The sequence below is a fragment of the Equus caballus genome, chromosome 12 (genome assembly GCF_041296265.1).
Source record: "Equus caballus isolate H_3958 breed thoroughbred chromosome 12, TB-T2T, whole genome shotgun sequence".
Lineage (NCBI taxonomy): Eukaryota > Metazoa > Chordata > Mammalia > Perissodactyla > Equidae > Equus > Equus caballus.
In genome coordinates, this window is record NC_091695.1 from 3231772 (window position 1) to 3252755 (window position 20984).

A 20984-nucleotide genomic window follows, 5' to 3' on the forward strand; every position below is an offset into this window, starting at 1 on the left:
ACAGAAACAGACAAGTCCTAGGCGGTCCTGCAGGAGCACGGGGGCCACTCTGGGGGAGGAAGGGGCAGAATGACCTCCTTCTCATCCTGTGAGCCCACTGCGAACCTGCAAACAGCTGAGAGAGAGCTCAAACTAATGAGGCCTTGCGGTTAAGGCTGAGGTGCAACTCGGGCATCACCTTTAAAGCTGGTACCCTCAGGCCACGTGGGAGTGTGGCTGTGGTAGCAGAAGCTAGTGAGGAGAGATGACGTCCCTGAGGACCAGACGCTTCACCCCCTTCTCACTCCTACTCCCGACAATTCAGCATTACTTTTCTCCCTGGAACTTGGATAAAAAGTTAAGCAAAGAGGGAGAACCCTAAACTTATTGAAATTAAATTTCCAACACATGGTAAAAGGGATGCATAGGACAGTTTTGTTTCTGAGGCAGAGAGGTGTAAGCACTACAACTGTCAGGAGGTGATGGGGTTCAGAGAAGGCTTCCTGGAGGAGCAGGCGTCTGAACTGGAGGTAAAGAGGGGACAGGAATGGGCCAGAGGCCTAGGGTATGAGCAGGAGTGACAGAGTGGAGGGGGAGGGCAGGCCCTGCCGGAGGAAGGGGTGGCTCCACAGCCCTGAGGACTGAAACAACTAGGGGTGCTCGCTGGAAACGTTACCGGTTCTGCATTTATGGAGATTGAGCACAAAGCGTGAAGGGAGCAGTGGAACGGAGAGGTAAGAGAGGGGACAGGACAAAATGATACGAATGAAGTTGCATGTATTTCACTGATGAAGATGGGGGGCCCTGGCCCTACTCGTCTCGCCAGGCCCACGCCACTCCACGCTCCCCTTGTTTACTCTGTTCACAAGACTGACCTCCTTTCAGTTCCTCGAACGTGACAAGCTTCGTCTCACCCCACGGCCTTTAGACTAACTATTCCTTTTTATTATCTTTCCCTTCTCCTAACACATCTAACTGACTAGTACTTGTAGGTGAGTATAGTCCCTTATGATGGTCACTTTGGAAAGCCGTATACTTTTTATTGATATTATTCTGTGTAAACAGTTTTGGGACTTACCTTTAGACCCTATATATGAGCCACATCAGAAAACCCATTTCGTTAGCTTGTCCTCAGACTTCCTTTTTGACTAAAGTCATAATATAATATTGAGTTACACCCTACCAGGCTTTGGTGACATTGGTCTGTTTCTAGAAACCAACTCCACTTCTAATGGAGGAAGAGGGGTGACTGTTAAGGATTTTCAAAGGAATGAACCATGGATGCTGAAGCTGATAGAAATGTTTCAGGCAAAAGCAGCATATCATTGGAATAAGTGATATTCTTCTAATGTGGTTTATTTGAATGTTTGTGTAAGCTTATTACAAAAAAAGCCTCCTTATCTTAAAGTCACATCTGACGGACTCTTTGTGAGAAGACTTAAACAGACCTATTTTTACTCAACTATATGGTAAGTAAAACCAAAGTACTTGCTCTTGAAACACACGCCACACACCACACACTACACACACACACACACACACACACACACATGCCCCAAAAGCAGCCATGCTGGTGAGACTGGAGTTGAAGCGCAGAAGCCAGTGAGTTCAGAATTAAATTAGTTATTTTAACACATCTTGATCTCATTGACTACAACACAAATATGGGAATAATTCTTTAGCCACTCAGTCACTGTAGACAAATCAAGATAAGGGAATGTATCTACCTCTTGAGGGAATAACTCTTTCGAACTCTGGGAAGGATATTTCAGCTCTCACTTATGCCACTTTCTACTAACAGATAAAAAAGAAATCAGAGTGACTCTCAGAAAATTCAATAGTATAATTTTGCCCTTAATTGGTTAACTATGAATGTTAATAATTGGAGTAAATCTATATAAACAGAAGGCATTTTAATATTTTATTAGTTTTATGTAGGTGATAGAAACAACAAAAAATCAAAACTATGGTACAGCAAATTGTTCGAAAGGAATATTCATCAAGCAACATTACTGAAACAAAGTGAACGTGATTTAATTTAGTCAGGCTAATTTTAGTACATGAGACATGGAACTGTTCGCAGAAGAATTTGCATTCCAGAGTTTCGTCCCCTGGATGGTTCATGTTTCCCTTGAATTTGGCAATAGTACCCCACGCGCTGTGGATGCTCACTGGAGACTGATGAATAAGATGCTGTGGCTTAACTCTTAGGATAAGGTGAAATGCCTTTCCAGAAACGTACTCTAGGAGGGAGGATATTTGTTTCTAAGGTCATCTAATTATCAGCTGATGTCTCGAAGCCTCAAAATTCAGTCCTTTTAACTTTCATTCTAGCACATATCTAAGTGAACCTGAGGGAGCGTACCCTGAGAAAGGACCACCAAATCAATCTCATGGGAAGAATAGTATTGTTTATTTCCCTGAATAATACAAGTTTAAAGAATTTCCTAAAGTTAACAGGTAGAAGATTTTAAATGGGGAAAAACAGATTTGTGTATGTGCACCATATGATGGGGGGATCCTCTGAAGAAAGTGCATGCGGACAACTTGATAAAATGTAACAAACTTGATGTAAATTTCTTTTCTCTTCTTTCGTGTCAATGGAGACTATCTATCTATCTACCATCTATCTAGGTCCTTACATAAGCTATAAAGAACTTCGTCTGCTCATGGGTATAGTCAAGGGGCCAGCTTAGAGGTACATGAAGAGCACTAGTGTGGGATACAGGTGATCTCAGTTTTAATTTTTGGCCAAACACCAAATTATTATATTGCACAAAATAATTCATTTAATTCTTTTAGGTGTTTGTTTCTTTACTGGTCTAATTTTGTCTTAACTTCTCTATAGCTTATTTCTTATCAAAATCATCTCAGGGATATAAGCATACCTTGATTATTATTACTGCGTCCGTATTTAAGATTCCTTGAATGAACAAATTCAAATCAGAAATTCTCATTTAGATACATTTGAGTAAAACATTTTCAGGTATTTAGCATAAGATTGTAAGTACGTTTTGCTGGCATTTAATTCATCTAACTAAAAGAAAACATAGATATTTCCAACAAATAAAAATGAGAATATAATTTTTATTATTGTCATGATTCTTTAAAATAGATTTAAAAATTCGATGCACTTGAATTGGAAGGGCCTTTGTGAAGCTAATCAAACAACCTTCTAAGAAAGGATTTCTTGGCAGGAGTCAAAATTTTCCCAGAACCTTTTTTGTGGAGCGATTTCAGTGGAGGCTTTTTTAAGGGTAAGACTCTTTTCGGGGTTTGCAGTGCTCTTGCTATCTCCACATGCTCCTTGCAGTAATACTTGTTGCTTCCTTCTGACAGATGGATGAGCGTGCGTTCTGCCAGATCCATGCACTGGGCATGGACCCAGTGCCCATCTCCATGAGAGCAGTAGATCATGGCAGGTTTGTTGAGCTCAGTTGAATAAAATGGTACCCAAGTGTTGATATCCACATCACAAGTAGGGCAGCATGTAATCCAGTAGCCCGTCTCAGACTCATCTTCCTCATCATCTTCATTATAAGTGTCAAATTCATCATCACCATCAAAACTATTTGCTTCTGCACTGAAACAAAATTCTTCTGAGTCTTCAAAGGGAGTGGAGTCCCCTGGGTCTTCTGTTGATGTCTGACTGTTTGTTAATGTTTTCTGGTCTTCGTTCAAATCGTCTTCAGCACATTTCAATATATAGAAATAGAATGCTTCTGAAAGAGCCTGCTTATTGTCTCCTGGTATGCCAAGGAAAATGGCTCCATTTCCCATGTTACTTCCAAACCATGTCTTGCTGTGCTTAATATCTGGGGTCCAATCTGGGGTCTCCATCTCACGAATTTCTATCTTGTTGTCCTCAAAAGAGACAATGTTGCAGACCATTCTTTTTTGATTTTCAAGCTGATAGCCACCAACAATAACAAATTCATCCTTGTTTGTTTGAGTCAGAATTGCACTGGAGACAGAGATTCCTCCTGGCAAGACTGTGCAGTTCACTGCTGGACTACCCAGGGGGAGATCAACCCTTATTCTGTATAGGTTGGCAGGGCGGATGTTATTGGCAAGTGAATGTCCTCCTAAAATATAAATGGTATCATTTCTGGCAATGGAGACGTGAAAAGATAGCCCATCCTGAAGTTCTGGAAGAATGTATGATGTAGAGCACCCAAATTCAAAATCCACCAAGAAAACATGGGGCAGGCAGTCAGCTACGCTATTCCATTTTTCTGTGGTTCTTTGGGTGGAAGGGATGTAGGACCGTCCTCCAAAGAGAACACCTATACTTCTCCCTCGACTATACACCACATCAATGGAATGACCATATCTGGCTTCAGGAACATCTCCTACCAAGTCTTTCTCCGTGCAGCGAAAAGTAACTTTTTTGCTGTTCTTGCAAAGAACAGACATGACATAAATCTTATCCGAAAGCTCATTGTTTGGTGTTTTCCCTCCGTGGATGATGTATTGATGCTTTTCAGACTCTGAGCTGCCTTTGAAGGTGCAAGTGGCTGGGTAGCGGAGAGGAGGAAGGTAGCAGGAATCCTTAGAGAAAGCTGTGGGCTTCAGTTTGAGGTTGTTATGCTTTATATCAAAATGGAAAACTCCAGTGGGGCAGGACCTCTTGGGCCAGCCTTTCTGGCCAAAGAAGAAAACCTGCCCATCAAAAGTCATCAGTGAGAAGCCTGGTTGAATTAAGGCTAGGTTATTACCAACTGTTACCATCTGTAGCGACATATTTTCTGACGGTGGGTAGATTTTTTTATCTAAAAGAATTACACAAAAAAATTGAGTTACTATATCTCTTCATATAAATCATTGTGTTTAGATACTCTCATTGTTTTACATACTCTCATACGTAAAAAGCATGTTTGAAAAAAAGTTCTCCCACAAGCTTGTAGTGGGACCGAATTAGCAAAATCCAGGCAGTTAGGTAAGCACAGAACCTTCCTGCCTAGCACAATCCAAGCATCTGGGGCACGTTTTAGCCATGGACGCGCCTCTCTTAGATTTCTGGGAATTGTAGTCCCTTTTGCTTAAAGATTCACCACTCGTCAGCAGAAAAAACTACATTTCCCAGGAATCCCGTTCCCTCCGGGCTGTGTGGCCACGACAGTTTGTTGCTCCAGGAGCGGAAACTCCTAGGATGTCTCTCTGAATAAAGGCGCCAGAAGTGCGAAATGACTACATGGCAGCCAAGGCGGAAAACTGGGGAATGGGAGGTGAGAGTGGCGGACCCAGACCCCACATCCGGGTTACGGGGAGGCTGCAGCACGAAGAGGGGCGGCAGGCAGCCGTGTGCGCGGGTGTTGCCGCTGCCTCTCGGGGGCGTCTTAAGCAGGTGACCGTGCGGGAAGCACGCTGCTTCTGGCCGGGTCAGGTTGCCTGGAAACGGCAGCCCGGGGGGACGCCCGGCCGAGGCGTCGTGGCAGACTCCTGCCTGGATGCTCCGGGGCTTGTCTCAGAACTGCAGCCCTGAGCATCCTCAAGTCGCTGGGGTAGAGCGTTGGGGGGAGGGGGGAGCTGATGTTCGAAAAGCTGTGACTGTTTTGCAGAACCAACAGATCAGTGTCTGAATGTCTGGAGTGCAGGGGGAGATGACCTGATCGTGATTTTCCCCACTCCTAGATGTAGTGATGGAAATACGGAAATCAGACTTTAGCGAGGGCCGCCTTACACGCTCGCTGTTTTCTCAACTGCTCTTGCTCCTGTTTGTAGGGGCCTTTTAGGGAAGCAGAGAAGGTTCCGAAACGCCTCTCTCTCCCGCTCCCTCCCTCCCTCTTTTTGGATAGGAAAACAGAGTTAGTGGCTGTTAGGTCAGATCTCCCTTTCCAGCCCAAGTTTTGAAGTAATTCTTTAGTCATTCTGTAGTTAGCAGGCACTAAGTAAAGAAGTGCCAGAATTATGCACAATTTAATATTTGTACTATAATGTTTTTTAAAAAAAGTATTTACTGGATGAAGTAAGTTCGATAGAGTCTTATTTTGTTATTACCTACCTTGGAGAGATGTCAGGAGCTTTCATGTGAAATACACTCCTTGTGAGCAGAGTGAAGGCCTGGGTGCCGGAGGTTAAAGGAAACAAAAAAGCACAGATTCCTTGTTTTTTAACAGTAAATTGTTAATATGTTTCAAAACCAATATAAAACAGTGGCTAAGGGTATGGACTCTGAAGGCTGACTGGCGGGATTCAAATCCTCGAATCCTTGCTCTGTCGCTTACTAACTACATGAACTTGGGCAAGTAACTTAACCTTTCTGTGCCTCAGTTTCCTCGTCTGTAAAATGAGATAATTTTGCCTGCCTAACAGGTTGATGTAAGTTATGATAGTAATTAATACATATAAAGTACTTAGAACAGGGCTTTGCATGTAATTATGATGATTATGTCTGAACTTATCAAAAGTAAGGTTGTTAGTGCACAATTGCCTGCCAGTCATGGAAGATGACGTTTATAATGTTGGAGATGATTAGAAAGGCTTTAAACTCTGGGAATCTGGTCAGTGGATGTCCATTGATAATTTTTTTAGACTAATGAGAGTTGGATGAGCATATACGACTGAGGTGCTGGTGGTGAGTTCAATTTAAATAGCAGGAAGTAATTCTTCTTGTTACCCTTTCTCTAACCCTTCATTAAATATGCAGACTCTGAAGTTGGATTGTCTGGGTCCAAATTTGGCTTCTAAAACTTAGTTGCTGTGTAACCATCTTGGGCAAGTTATTTTTCTCTGTTCTTTCTTTTCTGAAAAATGGGGTAATATTAGTACCTATTCACTGGGTTGTTTTGAAGAATAAATGAGATAACACATGTAAAAACATAGCAGTGCTTGGCACATAATAACATTCAATACATATTAGTTGACACTAATTTATTTTTATTCCCCCTGCAAAGGTTCCTCGGACCATTCAGAATCTATAGTCAGTCTAATGAGATGTTGGTGGGCGTCTTGCCTTGAAGCACTTCTGTAGATCAGATGTAATTAATTGCTCAAATTCTCTTCTGCTTATTATTTTGTTTATTTGGGAGATTTCTCAAAGTGTGACATTTTAATAATCATCTTCTGGGTTAGTAAGCCAAGCGAGGACATGGTGAATGAGAAGGATTCTTACTAAGGTAAGCGAGCCTCTCTCTTCCTCAGACCATGGTAGTTGGTAGGGTCAGCAGCTTGCCCTGCCTGTGAAATAACCTGGGCGATTGTTTCCTTTATTCATGGCCTGTCCAAGTATACAGAAGAGAAGGCGTCTGTGCAACTGAGGAAGTGCCCTTTAGAGGCACTAAAAGGAGATAATGTTGACCTCAGTTCACTTAATGGAAACCGTAAGTGATTGCGCTCAGCATGATGTGGGATGATTGTCAGCGCTGCCCACGTTTGGGTGGAGGCAGTGCCGAAACCAACACCTGCTTGTTTTAAATGCCTTTGAAGACTATTAGGCTATAAAGCAAGCTGTACAGGGGTAATGGATTCCAGATCCCAGGGGGTGACCACACGCCACAAACACCTGCTTTTAAACAGCAAGCTTTAAAAAAAAATGTTTTCCTTGTAGCCCTCTGTCTTCATTTTAGTGTTGTCATAGGGATTTCGGCTTCTGCTAAGTGAAAATACAATTATCGTAGATTAAACCGAAACCTTTCCTTTGACAAGACATAAAGAATTCTACCCATTTTGTAGCTTAGTTTGGGTCCCTAAGGATTTCTGACCTGTTCTCCCTTCGATGCCCTGATGTTGGCTTATTTCATAATATTAGGGTCCTAAGAAGAGCGATAAAGTTTATTACTGGTAAGATGAATTACCTCCTCGCGTAACTCATAGTTCATAGCATTTGTGTATTTAATTTTTAGATTACCCATTTTAAACCATGGCCGGATGACTTATATATTTAAAGAGTAAATAGCAACATTGAAAATGTTTTCACATTATTTTGCCTTATTTATTTAGCTTTTTCAATTTTGCTTTACTGACAAATATGTTTTCACTGGAGTAGACTCATATGTTTTCCACGGTTTTAATATTAGTCATAGCCTGGTTTTTAAAAGATTTTTGAAAGGTTATACTAGAACTAAAATAATCCACTGAAGTGATTTTCTTTAAATAGGCTAGATAAAAATAGGCAGATTTTGAAAAAGAAGACACTATTCTTCAACTGAAGGAAGTTTCAAAGCCAGTACATTAAAGGTGCTTTTTAAAAGACAGAAAGATAGGACCAATAAATTGATGCAGTTTTCCAAACCCCACGCTAAGGTTCCTCAGCAAGGAGGTTTTCATTTATTCACAGTGAAGCGAGGGCATCGTTGAGCATCGAAAGAGGACTAATGGTATGAGGTCTGGGTTTGTAGTTTCCCGTGTCTGAACTGACGTTTTTCCTTCCAAACAAAGGACTGGACTCTGAAGGCTTAAATCTTGCTGATCGTGTTGCCCGTGTTTTCCTGATTGCTCCAGAATTTCAGGGAACCTCGTGTCTCTACAGCCATTGAGTGCATGAGTTAACACTGCCTTGCACGGGTCATCAGATTTGAGGCATCTGTTACTTGGTTTTCGCTGGCAGTAAAACTAGAGTTAGGTTTCCTTCTGACGCTTAGGCCAGAGAAGCGTTTAGGCTCTGAGATTAATCCATAGGCACTGGTGCCACAGGGACTAAATCCTTGCAGGAGCCTGAGACCAGGAAGCCCCACTGCTTCCAAATTCTCATCATCCCTTCCCGGCTCGACCCCCAGTCCACCTGGAACTAACACGCTGCCTTAGGGTGCCATTGTCCTTCCCTTAAAGCCGACACCCCTGGGCTCCTGTCCTGCAGCTTTGGTAGGAATGAAGGTATTGACCTACCTGACGGCCAGAGGGACTGCTCGCCCTCTCTGAGTCTCTGCCGCTAAACCAGGTGTTAGCTGTCAGCGCTGAGGGAAGATTCACTGCCTGCCCCTCGGACCGGACCCTGCGAGCAGAAGGCTGCCGCTGGAGCGCGTATGTGCCTACAGAGGTTCCGGTGAACGCTGCTCTAACGGGAGTAACTGACTGTGACCTTTTTTTTTTTCTGTAGATGGTTGAGGGAGATATCTGCCAGGGTGTACCCTCAAGATTTAACTATTTCCTTACTGGGGAACAAAGGAAATACAATCCACTATTTGTCTGTAAAGACAAAAAAAATCTGGTTGAAACCTGGTTTATATTTTTATTAAAAACATTTTAGAAGAACAGGAGAAAGTGATTATAATTATTGTAATTTTAATAAATGCTATTCTGAATCAAACGGGGAATTACTTTTTCTAAAGCAGAGACTACTAATACTGATGTCAGTTATTTTGACTTTGAATTGCTCTTTAACAGTCCCGTTTTCTTTAATGCGAGGCTCAGAAGGAGTTCTAGTTATTGGGGGCCTATTATCAACTTTGTATCCGGGAGCTGCTGTGTAATATTGTGCAGTGGCCTGATGAAGAAAATGGGCTTTGGGGTCAAGCCAACCTGGTTTTCTCTACCAGCGTGGCCATTTTCCGGGGAGAGTCATCTTAATCTTTAAGCATCTGTTTCCTCATCTCTGAAATAGGGATCAAAGAAATATTTACCTCAAAAATATTGTTGCAAAAAGATTAAATGAGGGGCCCGGCCTGGTGGCACAGTGGTTAAGTTCACATGCTCTGCTTCGGTGGCCTGGGGTTTGCCAGTTCACATCCTGGACACAGACCTACACACGCTCATCAAGCTGTGCTCTGGCGGCATCCCACATAGAAGAACTAGAAGGATTTAGAATTAGGATGTACAACAATGTACTGGGGCTTTGGGGAGAAAAAAAAGGATTAAATGAGATAATGTCTTAAAGTGCTCAGCCAAGGAAGATATTCCACAGTGGTCAATAACAAAATCTATGTTGGTAGCCTCCCCCACTCCCACCCCAAAGTTTCACAGTCGAAGGAAAAATAAAGAAAAGATCCATTAATTTTTCTTTTTCTTTTTTTTTTTGAGGATGATTAGCCCTGAGCTAACTACTGCCAATCATCCTCTTTTTGCTGAGGAAGACTGTCCCTGAGCTAACATCCGTGCCCATCTTCCTCTACTTTATATGTGGGATGCCTGCCACAGCATGGTGTGCCAAGTGGTGCCATGTCCACACCTGGGATCCAAACCGGCGAACCCTGGGCCGCCAAGAAGCAGAACGTGAGAACTTCACCCCTGCGCCACTGGGCCAGCCCCAGGATCCATTAATTTTTTAATAGACTTTACTTTTTAGAGCAGTTTTAGGTCCACTACAAAATAAGGTACAGAGATTTCTCATTAATACCTCCTGCCCCACTCATGTATAGGCACCCTCCCCCCATTATCAGCATTCCCCATCAGAGGTACATTTGTTACCATTGGTGAAGGTACTCTGACACATCATTGTTACATAAAGTCCGTAGTTTATGTTAGGGTTCCTCTTGGTTTTATATATTCTATGGGTTTAGACTAACATATAACGACATATATCATACAGAGTAGTTTCACTGCCCTGAAAGTATTCTGTGCTCCGCCTTATTCACTCCCCCTCCCCTGCAACCCCTGGCAAGCACTGATCTTTTTACCGTCTCCATAGTTTTGCCTTTTCTAGAATGTCATGTAGTTGGAATCATGTACTATGCAGCCTTTTCAGATTGGCTTCTTTCACATAGTCGTAGTCACGTGCATTTTAGTTTCTTCCGTGTATTTTCATGGCTTGGTAGCTCATTTCTCTTTAGCACTGAATATATTACCTCGTCTGGATGTACGCAGTTTATTTATCCATTCTCATGTTGAAGGGCATCTTGTTTGCTTCCAGGTTTTGACACTTATGGATAAAGCTTCTGAAAACATCCGTGTGCAGGTTTTTGTATGGATAGAAGTTTTCACTTCCTTTGTGTAAATACCAAGAACGTGATTAATGGATCGTATGGTAAGAGTATGTTTAGTTTTGTAAGAAACTACCAGAGTTGCTGTGTGATTTTGCATTCCCATCAGCAATGAATGAGAGTTCCTTTTGCTGCACAACCTCACCAGCATGTGGTGTTGTCCGTGTTCTAGATTTTGGCCATTCTAATAGGTGTGTAGTGGTATCTCGTTGTTTTAGTTTGCATTTCCCTTATGACATACCACGTGGAACATCTTTTCATGTCCTTATTTGGCGTCTGTATATCTTCTTTGGTGAGGTGTCTTTTAAGGTCTTTGGCCCATTTTTTAATTGAGTCGTTTTCTTATTGTTGAATTTTAAGAGTTCTTTGTATATTTTGGATAATAGTCCTTTATCAGATGTATCTTTTACAAATATTTTCTCCCAGCCTGTGGCTTGTCTTTTCATTCTCTTGTCAGTGTCTTTCACAGAGCAAAAGTCTAGCTTATCAATTATTTCTTTTTTTTCCCAAGTAATTTTATTGGGATTATAGTGGTTTATAACATTCTGTAATTTCAGGTGTACATTATTGTTTATCAGTTCCTGAATACACTTCATCATGTTCACCCCCGTAGTCCAATTTTTATCTGTCACCATACATATGTGCTGCTTTATCCCTTTTGCCCACTCCCCACCCCGCTTCCCCTCTGGTAACCACTAATCTGTTCTCTTTATCCATGTATTTGTCATCTTCCACGTATGAGTGAAATCATACAGTATTTTCTTTCACGGATTATACTTTAGTGTTGTCATTGCCATAGCCACTGTCACCTAGGTTTCCTTCTGTGTTCTGGGAGCTTTATAGTTTTGTGTTTTATGTTTAGGTCTGTGATCTATTTTGAGTTAATTCTTGTGACGGGTGTAAGATCTGTGTCTAGATTCATTTTGTTGCATGTGGTGTCCAGTTGTTCCAGCCCCTTGTTGAAAGGACTGTCTATGCTCCCTTGTATTGCCTTTGCTCCTTTGTCAAAGATCAGTTAACTGTATTTATGTGGATCTCTTTCTGGGCTCTCTATTCTTTTCCGTTGATCTATTTGTATATTCCACCAATACCACACTGTCTTGATTACTGTAGCTGACTTAATTTTAAAACAATTCATTAATAAAAATATATACCACCCAGTAAGCCCATCACCTAACCATAGAATTTTTCGTTTCTTTGTGCTCTATTCTAATTTTTATCCAAATAGATACACATTTTTACCTAGTTATAAGGAGAATGCATTTAAATTTTATCTTTTAAATATAACATTACTTCATAGATGCTATGAAATGTCTATTTTATTTCCACTTTATAATTTTTTAGTAAGTTGCCTAAAATTCCACTAAGTAATGGTAACAATCTATCTGACCGTCTGCTACTGTTGGTTATTTATTCAGCTTCCACGTGGCTTAGATGACAGAATGCAGTGGTCAGAGGTAGACAGATCTGGGTCTGAGTCTCAGTTCGGCTGCTTACTAGCTGAACGACCTTTTTAAAGTGAGCTTCAGTTTCCTCATCTCTAAACGTGGACAGTACCCGCCTTATTGTGAGGACTAATGGATGTAAGATGTCTGGTATAAAGAGTGTACTCAACAAATCTTGTCTGATGATGATGATGCTATAAATATATTTGGGTAAGTGACTATTTTCATTTTTTTGAAAAATATTGGGATATATTTTCAGGGCCGACTTTTTTTTTTTTTTAAACTGATTAGTATCTCTGTTGCTTGGTTGATTCTGACCATTGAAATGCTGGTCCTTCCTTTAAAAAACGTCATCATCTCTTCTAGTTACTTCCATGATGACTTTCTCTTTGGGTGTTTTTTTGGGTGAAGAAAATTTTGGGTGATTTTCTTACTTTTCGTGTTATGTAGTAATGATTATGGTACTTGAAATTCCAGCAACAGAGACACCTCTCATAAAGGTGGAGGATTGGATATCTCCACAGTAAATACAAAAGAAGAAACACAACATAGAAACCATGGATATATTTAGGCAAGTGTTTTATCCTTTGCATTTTTTTTCCTGCTTTTTTTCTCCCCCAATCCCCCCAGTACATAGTTGTATATTTTAGTTGTGGGTCCTTCTAGTTGTGGCATGTGGGACGCTGCCTCGGCATGACCTGATGAGCGGTGTCTGCACCCGGGATCCGAACGGTGAAACCCTGGGCCCCGAAGTGGAGCACTGGCCTTAACCACTCTGCCACGGGGCCGCCCCTGTATTTTTTTTTGTTTTTTAAAGATTGGCCCTGAGCTGACATCTGTTGCCAATCTTTTTTCTTCTTCTTCTCCCCAAAGCCCCCCAGTACACAGCTGTGTATCCTAGTTGTGAGTGCCTCTGGTTGTGCTGTTTGGACGCTGCCTCAGCGTGGCCTGATGAGCTGTGCCATGTCTGCGCCCAGGATCCAAACCAGAGAAACCCTGGGCTGCCACAGTGGAGTGCGCAAACCTAACCACTTGGCCCCGGGGCCCGTCCCTCCTTGGCATTTTACTAACACCAAAAAAGAGGCAGTTTGGAGCATAACGGTTAGTTGCTGAGTGGGTTAGTTGTCTCTTGAAGAAACTGGAAATCAGTAACACATTTGGAAATGGATTTGAAAACCCTGAGCTCTTGCCGCACCACCAGGAGAGCGTTTGACTTGCGGTATCTCAGTTAGCATCCCTGATCTACCAGAGTCCTCGGCGCAGAAACAAAATGTGAAATAGTAAGCAACATTTATGGAGCGTCCAGTATGTACAGAGTCATGCGGAGAATTAGAAAAAAGATGACAGACGGGTCCTGCCCTTAAGGAGCATACGTGCTGGTGAGATGAAGCGACGTTTGATTGCGGATGACCACATTCTTCCCATGCTCACCCTTAAAAGGTCACTGAGAAATCACAATTATAGGTTACTCAGCCCATTCTTAAACCTTGAGGTAGAATCACATTCAAGCTCCTACTGAAATATATTGATTTCTCCTGCCTTAAATGCGAGAGCAGTGGACAAAATACAAGTCAGCGTAACTGCAGAATAAAATAATTTTTATTCCACAAGGAAGATAAATGACTTGGTAAGGGGGTATACTGATACAGTAATTGAATGAAAAGGAAGCGTAATTGGAGGAAAATAGAATGTCAGAGATGGGAGAAACTCCAGTCCAGTCTCTTTATATTTACATTCAAACTACTTAAGGCCAGAAAAGTTGAAACAACTTGACAAGAGTAACCAGCTGCAGGGGTGTGTGTATGTGGTGGGTTGGTGGGGGCAGGGGTGAAACACTCTTCTGTGAACTCCTGACAGTGTTTTCAAGAAGTGCAGTGTACTTCTCACGCTTTTCCATTCCCATTTTATAAAGGGAGAAGCAACTTAAATTACATTGAAATAAGGTCACTGGGAACTTCCCATAGCATTTGGATAGGCATCGGCAATTTTTCCTTTTTTAATAAGTGGCTGATTTTTAAGGAAACAATATAAATAGTATAGGAAAGGGAGATGTTTGGCTTGTTGAATGAATCCCACAGTAGGAGCCACAACTGAAAGTGGCAAAGAGGAGAAAAGAGGAGAGAAGAGGAAGAAAAAGGAAATATATAGAAGGAAGCAATCTACAGTTAGTATGATGGATTGTCGCGATAAGAACGTGACAAGTGACTTGTCATTTTTTATTTAAAGCAATTAATTAAATATGGCCACTTGACCAGAAAGACTGGTATTTTTCCCAAGTTTCCACATTCTCTCATTTAAGGTGGACTCTTTGCTGTAAAATAAAATGGAGAAAAATTTCGGAGGTGTTTTACAGTGTTACACTAGAAAAAAATTCACTTAATTTTATTTTTAGAGAGGAGGGAATTTGTATTTCTTAATTTCTACCTTTGAGTGTAAAAACCATGTGGAAAAAGAAATTTTTTATGTGTGCGTATTTGTGTACGTTGTGCTGGATACATCGAGGCAAAATGGCAATGAAACGCTGAGAGACTGGAAGTGGGGAAGCGCTGGACTGCCTCCCGACACCCGTTTATTATTCCGCAGTCATGGGAATTTAGAATAAAAAATAGCTAAGAAATATACCTTTAAAGTCTTGTTTTCTTTTAAGAGAATGTCAGAGGAAAAGGTCGATTTTATTTGCAAGATCTGGCATTTTGAAACACTTAGAAACGCATTCCTGCGAGCAGAGGCGACTTAGTTCAGTTGGTCTGCACCTCCTAACTATGTGCAGGGTTCGCTTTCTGGTTTTGTCAGAGTGCTGTGCACAGTGCAGGTGGCTGACGGCTCAGGAGGCTGGAGAGAAGGGATGACCTCAATATGGAGTGGATGCCTTTGGGTTACAGCTGTTGTGCAACACAGATAAAAAAATAAACATTAATGGGACGTTGCATCCCATGTGAAGGTGGGATTACAATTGTGCTAGTAAATCTTTTATATTGAAATATTATTGCATGATTATAGAGCTGTAAAGTTGACTCGGAAACTCTACTGCCTTGTGGAGTCACAGCTTTATAGGGGCCTTGAGGAAACGTTCTCTGCGACCCTCGGTCGTGGTCCACGGCTCACTGACAGAGCTGACACCATTTCTGAGGGTAGGAGGTCAGTTCTGAATATGGTTGAAATATGTGCATTGGACACTTTTCTTGATAAATGTACCAGTCTAAGGTCAGTTAATGTGCTTGTAGGAGTTTTGTTAGCGGGTGAAGTTAGGATATTTACCTGTAATTATACATGATCTTAATTTCTCAAAAAAGCAAGTAAGGAAACAAAAATGGTAGTAAAATGATAATCTTCCTGATTTAAAAAACAATGGTTTTTCTGAAATTTGCCTTATGGGTATCTCCTTCAGATTCTATGTCCACAGGTAATCTGCTTTTTTTAAAAAAAGATAATGTGAGTGGGGAGAGGACGTTGGAATGCTTAACTGTTTGCATTTTTCGTTGTTTACTGGAATTAATAACTGTGTAATTGAAAACAGTCTGCTAATCAGCTACCTGCCTCAGTGAGTCAATGCAGACATTTCTGGATTGACTTAAACAGCTTGGAGGTAGGGTATATTTTGGGGAAATAAAATTAATTTTATACCATTCCCTGAAGAACAGCAAGGGTTAATGAATGACAGCCTCAGGAAACCTCCTTACAGCAGCTTGATGGGTGAGCAGGAGAGGGAAGCACATTTCTCAAGAGGAAAGTCTCTGCTTAAACATGTGATTTTATACATTAGTGTTATTCCCACTGATTCACAGGATAGACTCACATGAGGTTGCAAAGAAATGCACAGGGAGATTCCATGCAACCTTGGTCCAGCCTTCCACAGTGTGAACATCTTATGTGACTGCTGTATAATATAAAAACCAGGAAAGGAATCTTGGTACCATCCACAGAACATAGTCAGATTTCACAGTTGTACCTACACTCATTGGTATGTGATATGTGTGTGTGTGTGTGTGTGTGTGTGTGTGTAGCTCAACTATATCACGTGTGTAGCCTTGTATGACCACCACCACAATCAAGATACTCAGCTCTACCACCACTACAGGACTCATGTTACCCCTTTATATCCACACCCATCCATTCTCCCCTTCCGTAACCCCAGGCACCGTTAACCTGTTCTCATTTCTATAATTACGTTATTTCACGAATGTTAAGTAAATGGAATCATGCGGTATATAGTCTTTTGAGATTGGCTTTTTTCACTTAGCATAATTTCTTTGAGGTTCATCCAAGTTATTGCCTGAACCAATAGTTTCTTCCTTTTTATTGCTGAGTAGTATTCCATGGTATGGACGTACCACAGTTTGTTTAACCATTCACCTATAAAAAGACATTTAGGTATTTTCCAGTTTTGCGCTATTACAAATAAAGCTGCTGTAAGCATTTGTGTACAAGTTCTTGCATGGAGATAGATCTTTATTTCTCTGGGGTGAATGCCCAATAGTGCAATTGTTTATTCCTTTGGTAACTCAATTTTTAGTTATGAAAGTAACTGCCAAACTATTTTTCAGAGTGGCTGAATCATTTTGTATTGCCACCAGCAACAAATGAGTTATCTAGTTACCCTGCATCCTTGCCAGCATTTGGTATTATCACAATTTTTTCATTTTAGCCATTCTCATAAGTGTGTAGTGGTATCTCTTTGTGGTTTTAATTTGCATTTCTCTAATGGCTAATGCTATTGAATATCTTTTCATGTGATTATTTCCCATTTATGTATCTTCTTTGGTGAAATGTCTGTGAATGTCTTTGTCCTTTTTTAATGGGATTTTTCTTTAATGTTGAGTTCTGAGAGTTCTTTATAATTCTATATGCCAGTCCTTTGTTGGATAGGTGATTTAATATTTCCTTCCAGTCTATAATTTTTCTTTTCATTTTCTTAACAGGATGTTTCACAGAGCAAAGTTTTAATTTTGATGAGGTTTAATTTACCGATTTTTCCTCTTATTACTTATGCTGTCGTTAGTCCTATGTCCTAAAGATTGTCTATATTTTTTCCTGCTTTCTTTATAAAATCCACTATTTTGCCTTCAGATGTTTTTATTGTTATTATTCCTGTTATGTTCTTCATTGTTAGATACTTTCACTCAATTCCATATTGCTGTAATTTTAAAATAATCATGAAATGGATCATCAGAGACATTCCTGTTACAAAAATGGAGTCCTGCATAGAATATGTAGATTATAATCCTCTTTAGGGACCAGACTAGATCTGTTTATGTTAAGGCAACCTTTGTGATATCTATGTATATGGTAAGCTTGAACTGAACCCACATTTTTTGTTAGGTACAGTTTTTTGGTATGGATGTCCTCTCTTTCTCTTTTCCTTAAGGTGAGATTTTTGTCAAGGAAACAGTAAAGCTCAGACATGCCTGCTTCTAAGACCTTTGCGTAGATGACGTGCAACCTCTCTCTTCTAAAGTTCTGTAGTCAACAGGCATCTCAAGCTTTTCCTGCTGCCCGCCGAATGCTCCCTTTAATATTCACTGCAGAGGGGCTGTACCTAGGGGAATTTATATAGAAGTCTAGATGTTTGTATTGTTAACTTTGTTGGTGATAATGGAGAATTCTATGCCTTTTAAGTGTTAGGAAAGGCTTGTTGGGAGAAGGTTATAACTTGAAGTGCGGTGTATTCTTTGATGCTAGAATTGTATGTTTTTATTTCATCCTGATAAAAAACAGTAAAGGAGTTTAGATTTGTTTCTATCTTGTAAGATAAGTTTTGTAGTTCTGCTTCTCTCTGTTCCTTTTATCTCTTCCTTTGTTTTCTTGTTGCGATGGGTAGGTGCCTAAAACAGCAGCGTATATGTATATCTGCATATGTATATGTGTGTGTGTGTACATAAATATGTATTTTGCTTCAAGGTGTTTTGTATGATGCTGGGGTCAGAGTGTAGTCAGAATTGGAGGCATGGATACACCCATCCAGGGCACGGATGCTGCTTTTTGCTTAATTTCCTGCTGACTTCATGTATGCCTTAAAAATCATAATTATGAGCATCATTATTGTTTATGATATGAGAACCACATAATACTGCTCAATAGAGTCATTAGTTGACAAAACCTCACCAAAGTTTATTTCCCAGATTCATCCGTTTATTCTCTATGATTAGACCAGAGGACCTTCAGGTTTCTCTCAACTCTGAGACTCTGTGGCAATTTCTGTCACTGGATTTCGTTCTGTCTTCTTGATATGATCTAAAAGATGTAAAAAATATAGGATGGAGAATAGTTGTAGTTCAGTCAAAGCAGAAGACATCAGTTCACTCCGGGTCCCTTCTGTCATATAAATAAATCTGTACCCTTATAATGTAATTTGGTCTTTTTGGGATTTGCCCATTTTCCAAAATATTTTAAAAAGCGACCCATCTTGTCATGTCCCAAGGTTGATGGTTTCATTTCCTTAGGCTAGGTGAATTATTTTATTATTTTTAAAGATTTTATTTTCCCTTTTTCTCCCCAAAGCCCCCTGGTACATAGTTGTATATTCTTAGTTGTGGGTCCTTCTAGTTGTGGCATGTGGGATGCCACCTTAGTGTGGCTTGATGAGCAGTGCCATGTCCATGCCCAGGATACGAACCAGCGAAACACTGGGCCGCTGAAGCAGAGTGTGCAAACTTAACCACTCGGCCAAGGGGCCGTCCCCTAGGTGAATTCTTTTGTACCATAATGTACCATTTTACCTTTCAGCTCAGCAGGAGATTCTTGTTGAGCAGAACTATGAAAATTTGAGAAAGTGGGCTTTGGTAGCGCCTGCACAACTCTTTAAAAATGTGTTATTACTTATCATTTTTAAGTATCAGTGGCAATCCTCACAGGGTTTTTTTTTTTTTTTTGCTGAGGAAGATTAGCCCTGAACTAACATCTGTGCCAATCCTCCTCCCCAGTTTTTTAAAACAACTTTTTTTTGCAGACCTACAATTCTCTGCTGTTGAAAAGCAGGTTATGCACTTTGAGAGGAGACTAGCTGCTGCTGATTTGTTTCTGAAGGCTTACCACTCTTGTCTGAAAGTTGCATTTTGTTTCAGTAGTTGCATTAAGCAGGGATCTGAAGACATCAAAGATGTGCTGAATCAATTCGATGGTAGTAATTCCAGATACTACGTTTCAGAATAATGTCCTTTCCGAGAGCACCCAACGCTAACTGGCTTGGGTAGTTATTAGTTTTATTATTTGATAGAAAATAAGACTCTGGGAAGATTCTGTGATTTTCCCTCATTCTCAGTGACTCAGTAAGAAGAGAGCCCTCTTCCTAACCAAGCCTGGGTCTTCAGGAGAAATTTAGCAGAGCAACACTTCCTCCCTGTGTTTACTGCTGGCGGCTGTGATGGTGAAAGTGTTGCTTATGATTTACTGCTAGATGTTCATACACATTTATGTATCATCATAATATGTTCTGGGTCTTTCATGTGGAGCTCTACACTTTAAAACATAAAAACCAAACCAAAACAAAGAATCTTGTTAGCCAGGCAACTGTCCCCTTCCTCAAAAAAACTTCCTGATAAAAACACAAAGTATGTGAATGGTGTGAATGGTAACTGAAAAAGCATTGCTTCCTTCTAGAAAACCACTAGGATTTGCATAAACCACTTGACTGTCTGGTGAATGATTGTCTGCTCTGTCAGTCCCTGGGGACTTTTATCATTAGGCTGTTTGTATTTTTATAGATAAGGAAAGTTCTGCATTTGAAGGTGGATTTGTTAAACTCTTCAAATAATGAGTTTGTGAAACTAGATTTTCCAAAAGTCTTAAAAAAGTCAGTAAAAACATACCCTCTTCTGTACTGCGATAACCACATGAAAAGCAGATTGACATTGACATTCTTGTAATTAAGTACATGTTCTACTGATAGTGACATAATAGCCACCTTTGAATTTATCATTATTTATTAGCTAGCAACTGCAAGCATGATTTATTAAACTTTGGATTACTGAAGCCTGCCAGTGTTACAGGTAAATTTGTATAAACCATAACTGATGCTCTTTCCTATATCTAATTTTCAGGTACAAATAGCTTGAAACAGTTACTTTCATTTTGAGTTGGTGCACAGCTACACTTTTTATTTTTACTTGGTCTTCTACAACACTATGTTTTATCTAGGGTGGTAACACGTGACAAACTATCTTGATTTATCTTTAGGTAATGTCAGTACCTTCAAAATAAGAGGGGTCACAGTTATAACAGGTCTTTGTGTAGGCAAAGGACAGAATGCTAAGACGATCCATTATCATCATTGTCATCATTGTGGCTAACATTTCCTGAGGTCCCACGTAACCTCATTTAATCCTCATAGCAATCCTGTGAGGCACGTGTAGCTTCACAATTCCTTATTTAAAACCATTGGGGTCAGATGTGTTTCCGAATTCAGAAGTTTTTGGAGTTTAGAAAGGTAATCAGGGCAAATGCCACAAATTACACAAAATTTCCAGTGAGGTCTGGGAAAACGCCTCAAGAGCAAGCCCAGTAGTATTTCTGCAGGGACACAAAGGAATGATCATACTGAGTAGAATAAATAAAAGTCATAAATACTTCATGTTAATTCAGATCAAGTCTTGCCACCAAATGAGTTTGGGTACCATCTTATGAAAACATTTTTGTTTTTTTCTGAACTTTTTGGTAAATACCAAATAAAGTTAACAACAGGTAGCAGAGTTTTACTCTTGTTTCAGAA

At 40.5% G+C, this 20984-nt stretch overlaps 2 protein-coding genes across 6 annotated transcripts in view; one reads left to right on the forward strand and one right to left on the reverse strand.

The window, feature by feature from the left end:
* Nucleotides 1-1881: 1881 nt before the first annotated feature.
* Nucleotides 1882-9015, reverse strand: RAG2 (recombination activating 2). The gene is made up of 3 exons (XM_014729427.3): nt 8806-9015; nt 5984-6042; nt 1882-4751 (listed from the first exon to the last, which is right to left on the reverse strand). Exon 3 carries the CDS (start codon nt 4720-4722, stop codon nt 3139-3141), a length of 1584 nt encoding a protein of 527 aa, XP_014584913.1. The 5' UTR covers nt 4723-4751; nt 5984-6042; nt 8806-9015; the 3' UTR covers nt 1882-3138.
* The window catches only part of IFTAP (intraflagellar transport associated protein), a 62072-nt gene continuing 46039 nt past the window's right edge, over nt 4952-20984 (forward strand). The window contains exons 1-2 of one of the 5 annotated variants that reach the window (XM_005598040.4): nt 5032-5207; nt 10766-10879. Coding sequence is in view for 1 of the 5 variants with exons in the window: in XM_005598041.4 (XP_005598098.1) it covers nt 5174-5207 (34 nt within the window). In the remaining 4 variants the exon portion in view is untranslated. Of the gene's footprint in view, nt 5208-9936; nt 10230-10765; nt 10880-20984 lie in introns of those variants that run through there. The other 4 variants (XM_070229324.1, XM_070229323.1, XM_001487984.7 and 1 more) reach the window with 4 other exon arrangements.

What these genes read in the sequence shown, in the direction of transcription:
- RAG2 (XM_014729427.3), bottom strand. Translation starts at nt 4,722, where the DNA reads ATGTCGCTACAGATGGTAACAGTTGGTAATAACCTAGCCTTAATTCAA.